Source organism: Pygocentrus nattereri, chromosome 14 (genome assembly GCF_015220715.1).
Source record: "Pygocentrus nattereri isolate fPygNat1 chromosome 14, fPygNat1.pri, whole genome shotgun sequence".
Taxonomy (NCBI): domain Eukaryota; kingdom Metazoa; phylum Chordata; class Actinopteri; order Characiformes; family Serrasalmidae; genus Pygocentrus; species Pygocentrus nattereri.
This window is the reverse complement of record NC_051224.1, coordinates 40,389,235-40,411,079: the sequence shown is the minus strand read 5'-3', so window position 1 is coordinate 40,411,079 and position 21,845 is coordinate 40,389,235. Positions and strand designations below refer to the sequence as shown.

General features: G+C 43.5%; 1 protein-coding gene across 1 annotated transcript in view; it reads left to right on the top strand.

The window, feature by feature from the left end:
- emp2 (epithelial membrane protein 2) overlaps nt 1-21,845 on the top strand; it is a 38,118-nt gene that overhangs the window by 11,128 nt on the left and 5,145 nt on the right. Inside the window, exons 2-4 of the mRNA XM_017718311.2 lie at nt 15,445-15,562; nt 17,572-17,671; nt 20,126-20,266. Coding sequence (XP_017573800.2) covers nt 15,485-15,562; nt 17,572-17,671; nt 20,126-20,266 — 319 coding nt within the window. The 5' untranslated portion in view covers nt 15,445-15,484. The remainder of the gene's footprint in view (nt 1-15,444; nt 15,563-17,571; nt 17,672-20,125; nt 20,267-21,845) is intronic.

The window sequence follows — 21,845 nt, the reverse complement described above, 5'->3', positions numbered from 1 at the left end:
CCATCCTTTATTAGTCTCACAACAGGGAAACTCAGTGCTACAGCAGCAAAGCGACACTGAAGTCCAGAATTATTCAGAAGAGAATTAACAAGCAAGTAATTAACCTTATTAATTACTTAACAATGTTTACAGTTTGTTACTTGTTACTATATAGACAATATACATAATACTAAATGTAAAAAGTAAGATAAAAATATAAACTCTATCCTTTGTAAGAATGAACATATTTACAGTATAAATATGGAACCAGTTGCATCCTTGCTTGGTCAGAAGAAGCTCCTGTTTGATCAGATGAAGCTACTGCTTGGTCAGGTGAAGCTCCTGCCTGGTCAGATGAAGCTTTTGCTTGGTCAGATGAAGGTCAGAAGAAAATAACTGTATTTATAAAAATATGGGTCATATTATTACATGCACTTCAAAAGTCTGACCACTTTGAAAATCAGTTTTATTCATTTATACCTGAAAATAATCAACAGAAAGTTTTAAAATCTTGAAAATGTAGAACAAAGAAAAGCTATGAAAATTTCTGCACTATTTATTGAAATTTAAACAAATATGTGACGCTGACCAGGTTGAGGTCTTTGAACAAAAAGGTCAGCTTGTGTATTCAGTCTTTTCCAGTGAAGCTCGTGTTCAGACGACTCTCAGTTGGGTTTGTTTTTCTAGTTCTTTGAACAAATTTGCAGTTTCCAGTTTGAGTGGACGCTGTCATTAAAGCAAAAGTAGAGAAGAGCTTCTTTCTGGGATGACGGCCATGCAGACCAAGTTAGTGCATATGCGTATGGTCTGAGCACTGACAGGCTGACCTCCCACTTCTTCAACCTCTGCAGCAATGCTGGAGGCACTCATGCATCTATTTTTTGAAGCCAACCTCTGGATATGACGGTGAACACGTGGACTCTTCTTTGGTCGACCATGGCAAGGCCTATTCCGAGTGGAACCTGTCCTGGAAAACCGCTGTATGACTTTGGCCACTGTTATAGCTCAGTTTTAGGGTGTTAGCAATCTTCTTACAGCCTAGGCGTCTTTGTGGGGAGCAACAATTCTATTTCTCACATCCTCAGAGTATAAATGAATATCCAGTGGTCAGTCTGAGCGAATTGTACCCAAAACACCAAATTTAACAGCCCTGCTCCCCATTCACACCCGGAACCTTGTAACTCTAACAAGCCGCATGACACCAGGGAGGGACGACGACACAATTGGGCACAATCTGGACCTGTTCACTGTGAGGTGGACTCACTTGTGTTGCCAGCTGTTTAGACATTAATGTCTGTGTGTTGTTCTTTTCAGAGGACAGTAAATCTGCACTGCTGTACAAGCTGCACACTGACCACTTTAAGTTTCATTTCTATAGTGTCATAGAAAGACAGAATAAAATGTTTGCAGAAATGTGAGGGGTGTAATCACTTTGTGAGATACTGTATATTGATATTTTGTTCTGTCTTAAGCTGAAGCTTGATGACACTCAGGCCTTTCCAAACAGGGAAGCTCCTGCTGCCCCTAAACAGCAGAGCTGAGGACTGAGACATCACCTGTAAAACGCACTGATGTATGTGACACTTTTACTCAAGAATTGCAGATGAGAAACAGACAATCCTGGCCACTTTAGGACAATTTCACGCTTTTGCCTCTCCTCCTGGAGACTCTTCTGCTTTCTGTTTTTTTGTCAGCTCACAATTTAGAGGCCGCTGCAATTCATATCTCCACCGGGCGAGGCTTAGTTTACAGTGAGGGCAGTTCCTGAAGCGCGCCTCGCTTTGTTTCTGTGTGTTAAATCTCAGAGTGGGCCACTTGCCAGCCCTGGCTTTTGTGTTTTCACCCCAAAAATAAGTCTTGGGACTGTGCATCGTTGCTCAGGCACAGGGAAAGAACAATAAAGAAGGTCAGCAGCAGATCGAATCTCCATCTAGCTGTCCCGTTTGGGATAGCCGCATAGATTTGTTCCCCTGCGCTAATCAACTGTGGTCGAGGTTTTGTCTGAACCGTAAAAACTGTGCCTTATAAATATCTGCAGGCTTAGCTCAGACTGGGCAGCAGTGCCTGTAGGCAGCCTCACCAGTGAAAAGTTTCTTTGTCCCAAGCCGAGCTCTGAGACAGGAGCTTCAGTTTGGTAAACAGAAGTAATCAGGCAAGGTATGTTCACCTTCAGGCTCAGGACAGATCCAGGAGGTTCGTTTCTTTAGACCAAAGGGAGGTTAAAAGCATCATCCCAAGTGCTCCTGTGGAAAGAAGAGAAGACAACGCTGCTTTTCAACAACTTGATACTGTAATTTGAGCAAGAGCCGTTATGTTTCTTAAGGTGACGATTAGCAACGGCAGAGGCGTCAGGAATTAAGTTAGGGGGAACAGAATGGGCCTGTTTGCTGCTTACCTGCAGATTTATTGAGGCAGGAGTAGAAGAAGCAGGCAGTGCTTTTAATTTACGACTACATTAGAAGCAAAACTCAGTTTGTGATAAAGCTGACGAGAGGATGAATGGGCTGCTGCGTATGGAAATAATGAGAGCACGAAAAGGCTGTGATCTTAATTAGATCAGGTCTGACGGAGTTGGAATGCGTCGCCCTCGGTTCCAGCAGGTGAAGGAGCTGTTCATCAGAGTGAGCTGGTTCTGTTCCGCACAGCAGGTTTTTTTTAGGGAGAGATGCCTTTAACCCTTAGAAATCAAGAGTTATTGCTTATGTTTTGCTATGATATGCAAATATAATTACGTAGTTACATATTTAACTAGAGAAGTCCGTTTCCTGAACAAGATACAGTGATTGTGCACCTTAAGCTTGTTAGCATGTTGCTAGGAGGTTGCTATGGTACCCCAGGTGGTTGCTAGATTGTTGCTATGGTGTTGCTAGGTGGTTAAAGTGGTATCCCAAATGATTGCTAGCGTGTTGCTGTGCAATTGCTATGGTATTCCAGGTGGTTGCTAGGTGTGGTTGATATGAAATCCCAAATGATTCCTAGGGTGGTGCTTTGTAGTTGCTATGGTGTCATAAGTGGTTGCTAGGGTTGATACGATGTCCCACATGATTGCTATGGTTTTGCTATGCAGTTGCTATGGTTTCACAGGGGGTTGATAGGCGGTTGATATAAAATCCCAGATGATTGCTAGGGTGTTGCCATGTAGTTGCTATGGTATCCCATGAATGAAGGATGAACCAAACGAAATGGCTCAAAATGACTTGGAAAAAAATCTGGTTCTATTGACTTACATTAAAAGTAAAGTAGTTTTTTCTTCCTTCTCCTGTGAGGTTATCATTTGGGAGATGTGAGGTTTTCTTCTCACAGCAGCGATATGCTGGTTTTGCTGGTGATCAGCGTAATAACTTTCAATGCTGCTGTCCAGCATACCAGCATCTAAAACACAACATATGGTTTGCTGGTGACCAGTTGTGCTGGACTATGCTGGTTTTCCAGCATTTCCAACTCCTGGTGCCCACATGCAACATCCTGTCTTCTGCTTGGGTCTTCAGGGTTCTGAATGGCTGGTTCATGATTCCTCTGATTGCTTCCTTCCATGTTGTAGCAGGTCATTCTCTTCCGGCTCTTTCAGGCCTAATGATGGTCTTTTCCAGTGAACTGGTTCTTCTCATAATTTGTCCAAACTAAGAGGTTCAGTTTGGTTATCTGGGCTTCCAGTGAGAGGTGAGGCTTGATTTGTTCGAGGATCTGTTTGTTTGTTTTCCTTGCTGTCCAAGTTTCTCTCAAAAGTCTTCACCAGCACCAAAATTCATTGGCATCAGTATTTGTCCTGCCTCACCCATTTGTTGTCAAGCTTTCATATCCATAAAGAACCACAGAGAAGATCACTGCCTGGTCATTAAATTTCATTAAATGGTCATTTTTGTCATAATAATGAAAATGTCATGATATAGCTGCGTTTAATGCACCTATATATGTCATTTTTTACTCACCGTGACACGTGAGTATGTGTTGCAAGCAAGTGCTAATTTCCACTAGCGCCTCCTTGCAGTTTCCTTTGTTGTGTTGGTATCAATATAAAGTGCCACACATTTTCCCACTGGCTTTAATTAGGACATTAGAAGGCAGATCTACATGGACATTAGAAGCATGTAAAGCCCTATTGGAGCTGGATTAGTTTCACTAGAGGAGGAACTGATTTATTCGGGATAAAGGGTCCAAAATTACCCCAAATAGCCTGGAATGATGCATATTAATTTGGACATTTTGCTCAGCATTATGCGACAGGCTCCACACTTCCCAACAATAACAACAGGTGTGGCTAAATGGCTAATCCGAGGTGTTGTTTTCTATTACTGGTTTTATTATTACGTTTGTCACGATTGTCCCCTCCCAGTCCTGTCCATGTGCTCGTGTTGTTTTTTGGTCTTTCACGTGCTTTTGTTGTGATTATCCTCCCTGTCCGGCCCCCTTGTTTTCAGACCCCGCCCCTGATTGTTCCCACCTGTGTTTCAATCTGTGTCCTGTTATCCCTTGTTAGCCCTCTTGTATGTAAGTGTTTGTATTGTTTGGAATTCTATGTTTATTTCGTCATGTCTGTCCGTCCTGCTCTTCATGTTGGCTCTCTGACCCTGGACCGCCTCAACCCTGATTTTGGATTTGAGCTTAATAAATCTTGCTTATCTCCGCACATGCGTCCGTCTCCTCATCGCTCTTCATCAACGTCACTGTGATGTCGATTGGAACAGGACTCCTATTGCTGGTTATAGAAGGCCATTCCTTCTGGAATTATTCCTTAGTAGACTAAGTAGAGTGCAGACATGGCACAGTCATACCGCATTGAAATCACAGATCTCGTCACTAATCACTCGGATTACAGCACGTCCCCAGATCAAACTAATCCAGCTCAAATAAGACAGGGCTTTAGCCATTCAAGTAATATATTCTTTACTTTTTTATTGTACAGTTTCACAGTAAATCTTTCAGTAAGTACTTCAAATCAAATCATGGCACTGAATACTAATGGAGAAGCAGTTTAGCCTCTTAGCTAACTGTCCTTTAGCCTTTTTAGCCTGCTACCTTTTAGCCTAGTTAAGAAAATCCCTCAGTTTAAACAGAACCTTGTTCCTACTTCATGTTTAAGCACTCTGTGGTTCATGTGAGCAGATTAACAGTTCTGCACAGGTTGCTTTTAGCTAGTTAGTGCTTTAATAATGAATTTAGTTGTCGTGAGGTGGTCATAGGTGTCTGTATATCGTGTATCTTCAGCTCCGGGTGTGGCTAAGCCAGTCCAGCTTCAGAACCATAACTATGTCACTTCGTCTTCCTTTTAAAACACAAACTTATTGGGATATATGGATGGACTGATGGTCTAAAATCCCCCTTAAATGGCTAAAGTTTCATTACACACATCTATAATCTCAGAACAGCTCAGCCAGTTTGCACTGATGTCCCTGTAGTTACTGGATAATAAGCCTTAGTATGTAATAATAATTTAGGGTGTAAAACCTAATTCGCAATTCAGACTGTACTTTGCTGTGTAGATAGATTGGAAAAACTTGATACACATCGTTTTGCGCTCCTGAAACATCTCATAGTTTTCCGTCCTTTGTTTTTGCTGCGTTGTGCCAGAGGTTGCCTGTCGTTGAGTTATTGAACTGAACTGGCAGTCTGTCGCAGAACTGTGGAACAAACCCGTGAATATTTTGTTACCTCCGAGGTGAAGCTTCAGACCGCAGAGGCTGTAGAGCTAAAACATTTAGCGTTCTTCCCTCGGTGCGGATTCCCTCCGCAGGGAAACTCGTTCTGCTTTTCCGACACATTTGGGCTATTTGAGGATGTAGTGGCTCCTTTTGGTCAAATTTTTCATGTCCTACAATTAAAGAGGCAAAGCTGGAGATGCTCTCAGACAAAAGGGAGAGTTTGGGGAAAGTTTGGGGAAAATTGGTTGGTTAGTCAAAAGAACGCTTCTGGCATGAGGACACGATGACGAAGCTTAGAAACAGTCGTGTGTGTAAAAGAAGCCAGTCTGACAGATTTTGGCAGCGTCTGTTCGTAGCTCGTCTTCTCGACCGACTATAATTTAAAGAGGAATTCCACCGATTTTTTCCGCATTTCAGGATAATTCAGTGGTTAAGATGTAAACAGAGTCATTCAGAGGGGTGTGATGTATTATGCTTCATCCTAATCCAAGTGTTCAAAGTGGTGGTGATAGCAACCAGACGTCCTCCTCTAAAAGCTCCTTCACTGCAAGTTATTGCATGAAATGGTTATGAATTCTCTGGCTGATGACTGAGACGCTGTTTCACAATAGTTTTGAAATGTTCTGGGCCTAAAATGAATTTCCGTGCAGGTCTAAGCTGGTCTATACTGGTTTATACTGGTCTGGTGCTGGTTTAGCTGGTCACCCAGCATGGTCATGCTGGTTGACCAGCATGCCAGCAACCAAATTGCAACATAGGATGATTTTGCTGGTGCAACCACGCTGGTCTATGCTGGATTTTCTAGCAGGGTAACCCCCAAAGAAAACTGGTGGTTCTGGATAGTAAATAAAACGGCTGTATTTGTGTTGTAGTCATGGCGACAGCTGTTTACTGTCGCCACCAATGGGGTCTGTACAATGAACCATTTCACACCAAACCGCTCTGAATCTCTCTGTTTACATCTCGACCATTTAACTCTGCAGAAATGTTGAGATGTTGGTGGGATTTCCTATTAATGCATAATAGAGAGGCAGCATGGTGTGCAGTCAGTCTGGCTGGATTAGATGGTGAATTAGCTCGCTTGCTAACTGCAACAACTTGCTAACTTGCCAGTGGAACATCCATCAGAGGTCGCGGGTTCAGAAAAGACTAGAAATGATTCAGGAACCACCAGACATTGAGCCTTTGGCTTGTGTTCAGCAATGCCATCCCTGTAGCCTTAATATTCACAGAGTTCACAGTCTATCAGTCAAAACATCACAAATCACATAATGGCATCTAACTAAGGCTCAGGGATAGTAATTATTATCTTCACAGGCCTTTAGATCGGCCGTAGTGAGTCGCCGTGCGTGCGCTCTGCCAGTGTGCTGCTGGAGGCATCTCTGCGGGCAGAATATCATGCACCCACAAATATCCCACTTTCCACATCTCCTCTAACATCATGCATTTGAACATGCTCCTCTGAGCCAGGCTCTGCAGATGGCCTGGATTAGTGTGAATGGAGGCTGGGATGGCATGCTGGTGGGGTTTGGAGGGGGGTGGACCATAACTTTGGCCCGTTTTGGCCAGGCCACACTGGGCAGCGATGGAGGTTTCCCCTCCTCCGTCATTTCTTCCATGACTGCCGTGTCTGTTTTCAGCAGTGGCCGACCTGGAAGCGTGTCGGAGACTGTGGCTTTTGTTTTATATAAAAAAAGATGTTAAATGTCTGAACCCCGAGTCAGCGTTTTCCATCCAGCACGAGGAGACAACTGGGGCACTTTAGTGTAGACACGCACGCGCACTCACACACACACACACACACACACACACACACACACACACACACACACACACACTTCACAGTGTTACTGCATCTATATATAATAATGCAGTGCCCCATATACACCAATCAGGCATAGGAGCTCCTCAGTAGTTCTACAGTTACAGACTGTAGTCCATCTGTTTCTCTGATACTCTGTTACCCTGTTCTTCAGTGGTCAGGACCCCCATGGAACCTCACAGAGCAGGTACTATTTGGGTGGTGGGTCATTCTCAGCACTGCAGTAACACTGACGTGGTGGTGGTGTGTTAGTGTGTGTTGCGCTGGTCTGAGTGGATCAGACACAGCAGGGCTACTGGAGTTTTTAAACACCTCAGTGTCGCTGCTGGACTGAGAACTGAAAATATCCAGCGGGCAGCATCCTGTGGGCAGCGTCCTGTGGGTAGCGTCCTGTGGGCAGCGTCCTGTGACCACTCATGAAGGACTAGAGGATGACCAACATAAACTGCAGCAGCAGATGAGCTGTCGTCTCTGACTTTACATCTACAAGGTGGACCGACAAGGTAGGAGTGACCTACCACTCAAACAGTACCTGCTCTGTGAGGGTCCATGGGGGTCCTGACCACTGAAGAACAGGGTAACAGAGTATCAGAGAAACAGATGGACTACAGTCTGTAACAGTCTGTCTGTACAGTCTGTCCTACAGTAAGAGGAGCTGATAAAGTGGACAGTGAGCGTAGAAACAAGGAGGTGTGTGTGTGTGTGTGTGTGTGTGTGTGTGTGTGTGTGTGTGTGTGTGTGGAGAGAGAGAGAGAGAGAGAGTCAGAGCACTGGCTCGAATCCCTTTGCACGTTTTGTTTTGCTCCATCTTTGGGGAGAACGTCTGTCATAATCAAACTACCAGCGTGATTGAATGTACTGTAACCCAGCGCTGACAGTTTTTCCAAAACAAACTCATAGCTTTTGAAGTCTAATATAAACTGTAACTGGCCCCCAACCCTCTATTACAAGCCTGAAGTACAAAACGGAATTACTTTTCTTTCTCTCCAGTTCCCACTGCAGCAGCTGTGGCGCAGATGTCTGTTCTTCCTGACAGAGGACAGATTGATTAATTAAATGTGTGACTATGAAATGTCATTCAGACCATTTGGTGATTTTAACTCTTGGTCTGTATCTTACACACAAAACTCCTGAAGGACAGCCACGTTCTGTTCTGCGTAGATAAGGTACTGCAGCACTAGTCACAGCTTGTATACTCCCTATATGCTGTTGCTCCTGTATAGCTCATCAGCTCCTGGATGGTCCATCACCCAAATAATATCTGGACAATAGCCGCCATGTGGACAGAAACTGACCATTGACGAATAGAGGTGGGCTGATATACTGTGTAGCAACAAATGAACATTAGTCTATAACTTTACACATACATCATGAAGCTGTAAGGTTAGTGTTTCTAATAAAGTGGCCAGTTAGTGGAAGCTTACGGTAGGTGTTTCTAATAAAGTGGCCAGTTAGTGGAAGCTCAAGGTAGGTGTTTCTAATAAAGTGGCCAGTTAGTGGAAGCTCAAGGTGGGTGTTTCTAATAAAGTGGCCAGTTAGTGGAAGCTCAAGGTGGGTGTTTCTAATAAAGTGTCCAGTGAGTGGAAGCTCAAGGTGGGTGTTTCTAATAAAGTGTCCAGTGAGTGGAAGCTCAAGGTGGGTGTTTCTAATAAAGTGTCCAGTGAGTGGAAGTAGAAAGCAGTTGTTCCTAATGAAGTGGTCAGTGAGTGGGCAGTAAAAGCGGTTGTCGGCCACAATTGCATAGGACTTTCCCATTTCATGCACTTGAATGGACTGAAAGCTCCACAATGGCTGTTCTTGAAGCGCCAATGTTCGCTAATTGTCCCTCACTTTGTTCGTTTATTTGAGCTGTATCAGTGAGTGTGAGCGTGTCCTTCACTTGTCTACAGCTGTAATATTAGGAATTTCCTTCTGAAAGCTGATCTCATTCCCACCTGCAGAGGCTTTGGCTGCATAAGAAGGTGAACAACACTGGTTCTCTTGTTTTACCTCTGTGTCGTTTGAATGCTGAATGTTTACCACATTTTTGGACTATTTTAGATATTAGAAAAACAGTTCCAGCAGCCATTAGGACAATATATATATATGTGTGTGTGTGTGTGTGTGTGTGTGTGTGTGTGTGTGTGTGTATATGTGTGTGTGTGTACAGTACTGTGCGAAAGTTTTAGGCATCTAAGCAAATTAAAATTTCAATAAACAGTAACAAGAATTTCTCGGGTCCATATTTTTCCTGGACACCTTCACAGCCGCCACAGAGACTCGTTAATATCATCAATTACATCATGAGCTCAATTTACTGAGCACTGATTGGTCAAACCAGGAGCTGCTACATATAATACATATAATACTGGGCTTCTCAAACGGGAGAAACAAACATACATACCAACATCTGGAAAATCACTATTTAATGTATGTATATGTGTATATATATGTACACATTCACTAATTAATGTTCTATAAATGTTGTTTATTCAAATATTAACACTTTTCTCAGCAAATAAACACAAACTACACAAATAAATAGATTTTGTAAATGTGTCTTGGGTGCCTAAGACTTTCTCACAGTACTGTATATATATATATATATATATATACATGTACATATAAGAAAACCTACTTTAATGTGAGTCAATGGAACCAGAATTCATTTTGAGTCGTTTCTTTTGGTCCGTTCATCATGAAATTTATACACAACGTAAAGGGCAACAGGTTATTTTCAAACAATGGCAAAAACTGAAAAACGACAAAAATGGAGATACAAATCCTGAATTCTATAGAAAAAATTCAGATCACGGCTGTTGGCCCGAAGCATCTTAACACAAAGATGGTTCTTAAACGGTAGAGCGAGCATCACAGTGAGCACTCTCTCTCCCAGCTGGGCCCAGTTCTGTTATCGGTGTTTCAGTCTCGGTCTCAGAAAGCAAAAAGTGTTATCGTGCCATCTTTTGGTCCACTTCAAGGCCCAGGTTAGAGACTGCGGACATCAAACTGGGCTTCTGTAGCTGCTCCCGTTTCATGAAATTCACCGAAACGTTATTTTTCAAATGTTCTCTCGGAGTCTGGGATCAGCTTGTCTTTACATTGTAAGTAATACAGCTAGACAGAAATCGACTGTGCAGCTGAGCTTAGCGCTGTAATATTACTTTTCAGGCACTTTATAAAAAAATGGGCCACCAATTATAAAGGGAGTGGATTACATCATGGACGGCGCTTGTTTTATATGCAGCCATAAAGTCGCATTTCATACCCACAAGATCTCTCTGCATCACAAAGACTAGATTGAAAGTTTAATTATAAAAGTGGTTCAAAGTGTTTTTTGCTGAGGGCCTCTTAACGTTAAAGGCCTTGATGTGTCTTCAGTAAAACTTGTGTAAGTGCCACGTTCTTAACAACTGAATATGACTACTGTAACAGCCCATCCCGCTCCACCGGCTGTATTTACTCAACACACTAGTAGAGAGATAAGAAGAAAAAGAGGCCTGGGCTCCGTTTAGGTGGCGTTCTGAAATGTCCATCTGGTCATTTCGCACCTTGCTACGTCAGGGTTTCCTTCCAGATCGGAGCCAAATGCATATTTTTTGTGCAGGCTATCTCTCATACGAGGACAGCGGTTTCATAAGCTCGGGGAAAAGAGGTTTGAACTCCCACATTCTTTGTAAGGCTGCTCAGAAGAAAGGAGAAGAAGAAAAAGACGCACAGAGCTTGAGTAGGACGGGTTCCAGATCATTCCTGAATCCTAAATGACTCTATATTGGATATATAGCGCACTCTTATGGCTGAACCCAAAACGGCTCTTTATTGGATATACACTATATTGCCAAAAGTATTCGCTCGTCTGCCTTCACAAGCGTATGAACAACATAAGTCACATCCCATTCTTAATCCATAGGGTTTAATATGGTGTCGGTCCACCCTTTGCACACATACATACATGCACACTAGTGAACACACACACTAGCGGGCAGTGAGCACACTTGCCCAGAGCGGTGCACAGCCCTATCCACGGCACCCGGGGAGCAGTTGGGGGTTAGGTGCCTTGCTCAAGGACACCTCAGTCACATACTGTCGGCCGAGGGGATCGAACTGGTGACCTTCGGGTCTCAAAGCTGGTTCCTTAACCTCCAGTCCACAAGGTATGGGTATATAATCCTAAATGGCACTTTATTGGGTATATTATGCAGTTTTTGGCTGTGGAAGACTAGGAATGAATCCCAAATGGCTCTTTATTGGGTATATGATGTACTTTTTGGTGTTTTAGTCTATGACTGAATCCTGAATGGCTTTTTTATTACATCCATAGTGCACTAGACTTCACAGGCTGAATCCCAAATGACTCTTTACTGGATACATATTGCACTATTAGAGTGCAGACAGCTAAGGCTGAATCCCAAATAGCTCTTCATTGGATATATATAGTGTAGAAATAGCTCTTTATTGCATATTTTATTGGACACTGCAACACTAGCACGCCTACCACGTTTTTGGGCATGTCACTGTCATAACCGTGCACATTTGCATTTTTCTTCCCGCTAGAACACATTTTAGATTATTAGCAAGACTGGAGGCACACAGCTGAGCGCCGCTGATGTATCAGCGTGGCCTTTTATCCTGGATGTGTGCAGCAAGGGGAAATGAACACAAAGTAGTGTCGTTGTGCATTCCACTTCGGGTGAAGGGCGAACAGTGATGGGAGGGATGCCTTGTTGGTGCATTCAAAGCAGACTGCTGTGGCCGGTGGTGTAGCCAGAATCACATTTTAGAGGGTTGTTACAGTTGAAATGGTGCCAGCTAATAAGCCCAAGGCCCAAAGAAATCACTATAATGGGCATGTTACCACAAACTAGCCAACGTCAGCCAACGTTAAGGCTAAACTGTTAGAGAATGAACTACATTGTTGATGATTTTGACTTTGTTTTCTTTACCACGCTCAGCTAATTCACCCTTTAACCCTGAAGGTTGACGGCTGGTCACCATAGCAATGCAGACAACAGTCTCGCCTAGCTAGAAGATAACGAAATGGCAAAGAGAGAGATTTAAGACGAACATCGATAATTTGGAGACGAATGGATTTCAGTGTTTATAGTCACTCCAGCTGGTTTCCTGATACGTTTAATCTGCAAGGAGAAACTGACAAACGCTAAACACACGCGAGGCTGAAGTCAGTTTCTCGTGAACCACTTCTTGTTTGAATTTTCTTGTTGCACTTTAAATGGTGCAGCAGCTACATTCTGGTGCCTCAGGCAGTTTAAAGTTTCCTGCAAGAGGTGCGAGAAAAGCAGCTGTAGCTGAGCTGAAGCTTAAAGCAGAGCAGAGTCTGTGTTTTTGTTCATATTATAATTTTAGCCTGTACTAGTATATCAGCACATACTGAGACATATTTACAGCCAGGATGGAAAAATAGATTGTGGCTCCCAAGGCGGTTTTGTTAAAAGGTCTCTTCTTAACATTTAGGTGTCCCCTGGCCTAATGCAAAGGCATTCTTTTCAAAAGTTGACAAATATTCAAAGTCTACATGCTTCCAGTGAAATGGCAGTGGAAAATAAGCCACTGAACAGCCCTAGACCTTCAGTACGTAGTGCAATAAGGAGCCAGTCCATCTGTCTGACTAAGGCCTGCAGGCTTGTAGGCTGAGTGCCGGGGCTGGTGGCTAAGCTGAGAGTCCAGGCCCGCGAGGCCTGAGTGCGCGGGCCCTGCCTGAGGCTTTGGCGCATTCATAGCCAAATCCTCCTCTGAATGGAGCCTCAGACGTGAGCTCAGAGCTGCTGCTGCTGCCGTGGCATTACCTCATCGATTCTGTGGCAGAACAATGCACTCCGCAGCCGAACGCTTCGCCGTGGTGGTCAGCTCGGCAGCACTGGGGAATCCTCCAATATTCCGAGGCAGTATGGGCGCTGAAGGACTTCGCGCATTAGCCAAGATGATGAATCATTCCTCCTGTTTGTGTTTGTGCGACTGTCACATCACTCTCTCTGCAATTAGGCCTCAGGCCAACGAATGCAGCAGCAACGGAATTGGCTTATTTGAGCAGAGGAAGACGGAGACCTTGGAGAGCTAGAAGTTCTCTCATCTATGGTTTTTAATCTTCTCACAGCAAAAACTGTTGTCTTTGCAGCTTATGGAAGCAATCACAGGGTCAAGAGGTCCAGACCAGGCATGACCCCAGTCTGCAAAGAGCCAGTGTCTTTAAGGGGCTGGTTTTACAAACAGTTCATCCCATAATTATCATGCAGCTCACAAACACTAAGCTAAGCTGTGAGGATGATTGACCTTGGTCTAGAACCTTAAAGGAGCACTCTGACCAATATAATGTAACCATCACTACATCTGCACTACATCCCAAAAAATGGGATTGTGTAAAGTGAAATGATCTTAAATCTAGTCCAGAGGTCACTAATAGGCAGACCGCGGTCCAAGTCTGGACCCAGAAGCTGTCCTAAGGGGACCTGGACCTACAACGGATAAACTACGGATAATGATTCCTAGTCATTACGGTACTGGTTTAGCTCCCTGGGAAACTCATAGACCAATCGCATGCGCTGTAAATATCCCACGTGATGCTACTCAGCCAATCAGATCTGTGCATTACGATGAGCTCTGAGACTTGAGCGAGTGACTCCACGAGGAGAGAAACAGCAGTCAGAGAAGAAAGTGAGTCAGAGGGAAGTTATTCCACATGACGTGATCTAAAAAGATAAAACTGACAGTAAATGTTGTTGAAATCTGACCAAATTGGACTTTATTTGATCTGATGTTCAGTAAATGTTGGTGAAATCTGACCGAACTGGACTTTATTTGATCCGATGTTCAGTAAATGTTGGTGAAATCTGACCGAACTGGACTTTATTTGATCTGATGTTCAGTAAATGTTGGTGAAATCTGACTAAATCAAGTTTTACGTACTAATAAAATCACTATAAACAAGTAACTGTCTAGAAATAAGGTATATAATCTAACATTAGGCTTATAACAATCTGAACTCTCTTTTAGGAGAAAGATTAGCTTCATCGACTTCCTTGATGTTACGTGACGGTGGCGTTTTTGCAGTGTTGTAAACGTGCTTACTCCCATCGTTTGAAAACGAGAAGAAACACTTCTGATGGTATATCTCGAAGGTTTGAGGAACTTCTGAATGACTTTGGTGTTGATTTTATTGAATTTCATTTGGTTAGCTGGCAAGTGCAGATAAGCCAGCTGTGTAACTGTAGCAACTGTGAGGACAAAGCTACAAGCTAACGTTAGCAAAGTAGCTTGTTATCTAGATCTCTTACCTTGGTTCTGCTCCTTGTCTCTGACTGAAAGGGTCAGGGATGCAAAGAACTCCTCTCCTGTGTTCATGTTGTTCTAAATAAAGATAGAATTACAGGTTTCTTCCATGAATTCTGCACTAATAATAAAACCCTGTATTAGCCTTTAGCCCAGGGGCTAGACTAGCAGGCATGACTGGGTGACACCACAGGGATTCCCAATGGTTATATGTTGAATTCATGGTATGATACAGCATAAAAAGCAGCTCAAAACTGTGTTATTTAGTTTTAAACTCTAGTTTTAGGCTGGGATGCCCCTTCAGAGCATCTAGTAGAGCATCTAGTAGAGCACTGAGCCCTCCTGCTACCTGCTTCAGACCAGCTGCCCACGCCCCAGCTACCACCACCTGCCTTGGACTAGCTGCCCACCCTACACTGAAGTTCTCATGGACTCCTAGCTGTTACTACTACTAATATTACTGCTATTAATATTAGTAGTGTAATATCTCTGTAGGTAGTCTGAGCAGAGGAGGACGGGTCCCCCCTGGTGAGCCTTGGTTCCTCCCCAGGTTCCTTCCTCAGGTCTGAGGGAGGTTCTCCTTGCCACTGTCGCCCCTGGCTTGCTCACCTGGGGGCTTTACACTCATGTTAAAACTCTGTCTTTTCTGGAATTCTGTTGTAAAAAGCACCTCAAATAAATTTGATTTGATTTAGTGTCTCTGAATAATGACCTGTATTCATGGTGTTCATCTCCTCTTAGGTTCAACCTCTTCACCTGCCCTCCTGCTCCAGTCTCAGCCATGTTGGTTATCTTGGCCTTCATCATCCTCTTCCACATCATTTCAGCGATACTGCTCTTCGTAGCAACTACCAACAATGTGAGTACGTCTCTCGTACAGAGTTTAGTTCTGCAGCTCCATCTTAGAGACTTTCCTTTTAACCCGATGTTTAAAAACAGGCTATTTATTATTGACACACCACAAACACCACAGACACACTAGTGACCACACACACACTAGGGGGCAGTGAGCACACTTGCCCGGAGCGGTGGGCAGCCCTATCCGCAGTGCCTGGGGAGCAGTTGGGGGTTAGGTGTCTTGCTCAAGGACACCTCAGTCATGGACTGTCGGCTCTGGGGATCTAACCGGCGACCTTCCGGTCACAGGGCCGGTTCCCTGACCTCCAGCCCACTGCTGCCCCGTTTATGGTCTTTAATAAGAATAAACAAAGCGGTGGTTGGCGTACTGTATAAAAGTCTTGTGAAAATGTCTAAGCAATGAGAAATAAGTATGTTTTGTCAGTAACAACACTACAGTACGGTAGAATAAATACAAATAAACATAAATACAGTGAAAAATAACTTTATCTGTTGGTAAAAAGTGACTGATGTGTGCTGTTTGGATTTCATCTCTTTGCTCTCCAGGCATTGCATAAAATTCTGTTCTATTCAAATTGATTTGTATTGTGCATTTTGCGACAGGCATTGTTACAAAGCAGATTCCAGCTCCAAGCCCCAGGCGAGCGCTTACTCTATTAATATTAATTGTATGTATTCTAATGTAAGTCTTTCTGAGTAAGCAAGTGCTCCCTGACCAGAGAAATAGAGTTTTAAATGCGCTTTTTTTTCTAGGATGCCTAAAATTTTCAAGCGTGTATGAGAAATAAAAGGGGGTGAATGAACTAGGAAAACACATGCTTATTCAAAAATATGATGAAATGTGCAGCTGGATCAAAAATGAAAAATGAATGAACTGGAATTATTAACCCCATTAATATTAGCTTTCATTGCTTATGACCGCAAGCAGAGAAACACCATGGATACTACAGAACAGTGGCGCTTCATGATGATAACATTCTAGTATTGTTTTCCTTTGGATATTCAAACATTGTTTGTTTAAAGCAAATACATTTAAGATCTGATATATGGACATACACCGATCAGGCGTAACGTTCTGACCACCTCCTTGTTTCTACGCTCACTGTCCACTTTATCAGCTCAACTGACCATATAGTTTCACTCAGTAGTTCTACAGTTACAGACTGTAGTCCATCTGTTTCTCTGATACTCTGTTACCCTGTTCCTCAGTGGTCAGGACCCCCATGGACCCTCACAGAGCAGGTACTATTTGGGTGGTGGGTCATTCTCAGCACTGCAGTAACACTGACGTGGTGGTGGCGTGTTAATGTATGTTGCGCTGGTCTGAGTGGATCAGACACAGCAGTGCTGCTGGAGTATTCAAACACCTCAGTGTCGCTGCTGGACTGAGAACCAAAAATATCCAGCCAGCAGCGTCCTGTGGGCAGCGTCCTGTGGGCAGCGTCCTGTGGGCAGCGTCCTGTGACCACTGATGAAGGACCAGAGGATGACCAACACAAACTGTGCAGCAGCAGATGAGCTGTCGGCTCTGACTTTACATCTACAAGGTGGACCGACGAGGTCTAGTAGAGTGGACAGTGAGTGGACACAGTGTTTAAAAACTCCAGCAACACTGCTGTGTCTGATCCACTCGCACCAGCACAACACACCGCCACCACATCAGTATTACTACAGTGCTGAGAATGACCCACCACTCACATAGTACCTGCTCTGTGAGGGTCCATGGGGGTCCTGACCACTGAAGAACAGGGTAACAGAGTATCAGAGAAACAGATGGACTACAGTCTGTAACTGTAGAACTACAGAGTGCAGCTATACGGTCAGTGGAGCTGATGAAGTGGACAGTGAGCGTAGAAACGAGGAGGTGGTCATGATGTTATGCCTGATTGGTGTATGTCCATATATCAGATTTTAAATGTAAGTTCATATGAGTGTGAGGCCAGGCGACATTTATGTACATATGGGTTGTGTGCATAGTTCCTGCTATTGATGATCCTCTGTTGGTTCCAGGCTTGGTGGGTTGCAAGTAAAGGAAACTTCTACACTGATCTGTGGTACAACTGTAACGTCACCTGTGTGGAAATACCCGGCAGTTCAACCGCAGATGCAGGTAACTTTCACTCTTTATCACAATTTTATATTTTCTCATTATTATATAACCTCCAGTTTCTTTACTGGGAACTCCAACTTTGTACGTCCACTCACTGGCTACTTTCACTGCCTTACACTCTTAAAAAACGGTTCCTCGAGGGTTCTTTAGCAAAGAAAATGGTCCCAGGTAAAACTATGAACACTCAAATAACCCTTTGCATGATTAAAGAGCTTGCATCATGAAAGGGTTCTTCAGACTGATGGATAATTTACTGTTACTGTGTCAATCTTGTAACAATATAAGAACCCTTTTGGGTGCTTTATAGAACCCTTTTCAAAAACTCCTATATGAAACCATCTGCAGCACATTTTCCATCGATCTGAAGAACGCTCTCATGATGTAAAGAACCCTGTAATCTTGCAAAATGTTCTTTGAGCGTTATGATTCTATACAGAACCATTTCCTTTGCTAAAGAACCCTTGAGGAACCATCTCTCTATAGAGTGTGCTTCATGAGCTCCACCAGGGCTCTTTAGTAAAGATAGTGTTTCTAATTAGGACCATAAATACTCAAAAGAACCATTTACATGGTTCTTTGCATGGTGAAAAGGTTCTTCAGATTGATGGGGAATGTGTTGTATATGGTTCTACATAGAACCTTTTTGAAAATGGTTATTTATAGCATCTACATAGCTTGACATGGTAACAGCAGCAGAACCCTTTTCTCCATCAATCTAAAGGAACCACTTCACCATGCAAAGAACCCTTAAAGCAGGCAGATGGTTCTTTGAGTGGTCATTGTTCTATACAGAACCACTGTTGTTTTTACAAGAACCCTTGAAGAACCATCTTTTTTTAAGAAGAGTACATTTGCAGACAGAATACAGTCTCTTCTTTAGAAAGATGGTTCTTCAAGGGTTCTTCAGTAAAGACAGCGGTTCTGTGTGTATGGGGAACAAACCAAAAATGAACAATGTTTCCTTCGTTGTGGAAAAGAGGATGAAGCTAAAGTCGGCTTCTTCTTTGATAGCTTCTTATTATTTTTGTTCCATTCCACCTTAAATGCTTTGCTTTCATATTCTGATGCTGACGCAGCATTAAGAGAACTGGGGCATCATTTAAGGTGGAATGGAAAAGTCCACTAAGAAGCCAACGTTAGACTCATGAAAAGAGGAACAAGATCCAACTGCTCTGAAATTAAAACCCGGTTCCTTTTTCAAAGAAATCGGGCAACAGCAATGATTTCCGGTAAAGTTCATCCCTCATTATGTGAAACAGGCTGGTAGTAAGATGTGCTGAAACAGCTGCCAAGCTTCCAGATATTTTGTATTATACAACAGTGAGTTTCGGCCACACGAGCTGATTGGTTGAGAGTCGCTCTAACGCTGTTGTTATTTCACCATAACATCACAAACACTATCACTCCACTGAGATGCTGTTGCTAAGTAACGACTCTGACAGCTGTAGGAGACGCTCGAGCCATTTTTACTTCTTTGCCACAAACAGAAAACGGACGCTGTTAAGACCACATCTGACCGACAGCCGATTTGGTCCGACTCTGAAGACGAGACGACACTAAATTCCCAAACTGTCGTCGCCACTGAGCAGCTTTTCAGTCGGCAGCTGTGACAGAAGAACAGCTGAACAACCTGGAATCAGCCAGAAATGAACCCAACACCATTCGCCAAACTAAACGGGCTGTAAGAAGCTTTACAGACCGGCTGGAACAAAACAACATTAATACTGATCTGGAGAAACTGACCAAACTGAGCTGAACCTGATATTGGCTCAGTTTTACGGCTCAGTCTGATTTGGTCCGACTCTGAAGATCAGACACGTCTGGCGAATGGTGTTGGGTTCATTTCTGGCTGATTCCAGGTTGTTCAGCTGTTCTTCTGTCACAGCTGCCGACTGAAAAGCTGCTCAGTGGTGACGACAGTTTGGGAATTTAGTGTAAGGAGCTGGAGAACGAACTGCCGGCTGAGCAGCGAGTAGGCGGAGCTCGTTACTCTGACGAGCTGCTCGTTAAGGAGCTGTAATTAGGAGGAAGGAGCTGAACATTAAAACATATTAAACGCCGCGTTCACGGCCAGTTTATTCATTTCTTACTGTATTTATTTAACTGCTGTATTAAAGCAGTAGAGCACTCGAGGAGGGAGTTATCACCAATAACATCACGGCTGGGATGATCTACGGACACCAGATCACAGCCGGGATGGTATTTCGCAACAAAGCACGATCTCCAGTGTTCTACTGTTTAGGTATAATCTATGAATTTTCATCACAATAGTGTAATCTGTAGCTACTGATAAGTGGGTAAACTACATTTAGGATGCTAACACTGGCTCTGTACACTAGGAAGGTGGAGCTACACAAGAGGGGTTTCTAATAAAGTGGCCAGGTGTACATAAACATGAATGTTTGATGTTTGATGTTCTGCTAAGAGTAACGCCTGTTTCTGTGTGATGACCAGGGTACCTTCAGGCTGTGCAGGCTACTATGATCCTCTCCACCATCTTGTGCTGCGTAGGCTTCTTCGTCTTCATCCTTCAGCTCTTCCGTCTGAAGCAAGGAGAGAGATTTGTTTTCACGGCCATCATTCAGCTTTTGTCTTGTAAGTTTCAATGAGGAAAATAGTTTTATCTTCATTGTTGGTAATAATAGACACATTAAAGTCATTGTGGATGTATTTGTGCATTTCCGTGTGACGTGAGTGAAACCTGGCATCCGGGAGGGTCTCTGAGCCACCTCAGCATGTGGTGGGAGGTGGGAGGTGCCTGCTGGTGCAGGGTGATGTCATCAAAAACCAGAAAACATTTTACACGTAGGGCTAAAGTCACTGATGGAAGATTATGGGAACATGGATTTAGTCTTTTAAGCTGCGTGATATGTTGAATCGTGCTCGACTGGGTTGGCAGACTAGCAAGGTAAACATTGTGGGGTGATTTTAATTTAAGGAGTTCTGCGTCGAACTTCACATCATCAGATCTAATTCAGTATTTTCTTGCTAAGTTTACAAGTTGCTCCTGAATGCACAGTACAGATCTTCATACTAATGTTTCCTAAAGCCAAAGTTGATGCAAACCGGTCACTCCATGTCTTTATGGAGCTGCTTTGTGCACAGGAGCACCGGAAAGGCTCTTCCCCAAATTGTTGACGCAAAGCTGGAAGCTTAACTGTGTAAAATGTCTTTGTGCAGTAGCGTCAACATCACCCTTCACTGGAACTAAGGGTTCCCGAAAAGCAGCCCCAGCCCATTATACCACCTCCACCAAACTTTACTGTTAGGCATTCCAGTAGGTAACGTTCCCCTGGCATCCACCAAAACCCAGATTCATCATCAGACTGACAGATACAGAAGCTGATTCATCACTCTGGAGAACACGGTTCAACTGCTCCAGAGTCCAGAGTCGGCAGCGCTTTACACCCCTCCAGCCGACACTTGGCATTGCGCATAGTGATCTTAGGCAAGTGTGCAGCTGCTCAGCCATGGAAACCCACTTCATGAAGCTCCTGATACACAGTTCTTGTGCTGATGTTGCATCCAGAGGCTGTTTGGAACTCTATGTTGAGTGATGCTACAGAGGATAGGCCATAATCACTCTGTGAGTGGTCTGCCACTTCGTAGCTGAGCTGCTGTTACTCATAAAAGCTTCAATTTTACAATGACAGCACTTACGTTTGACAGGGGCAGATCTAGCGAGACAGAAATTTCACAAACTGACTTGTGGTAGAGGCGGCATCGTACGACAGCGTCAAGTTTAAAGTCCCTGAGCTCTTCAGCACGACTCGTTCTACTGCCAGTGTGTGTCTATGGAGGCTGCGAGACTATGTGCTTGATTTTATACACCCGTTAATAATGGGTGTGGGTGAAACACATGAACTCAGTAATTAGAAGGGGTGTCCACATACTTTTGGTGATATAGTGTATATTATACACTGTACTAGTCCAGTATTAATCGTAATTTTCACCCAATAGCTAGTTTATCTAATAAGTACTTTATTAATTCAATCAGCTGCTGGTGCTGGGAAATTAATGAATCTGTGAACCAAACTTTGTTCATCAAACCAGTTAAAAAAAAAAAACTTACTTAGAAAAAAAAACATTTCACCACAGAATAAATGGTTTGGCAGTTTGCTCAGGTGGCCGAGACATTTGCACTCTATTCTGTATTCAATCTAAACTGTGTTTA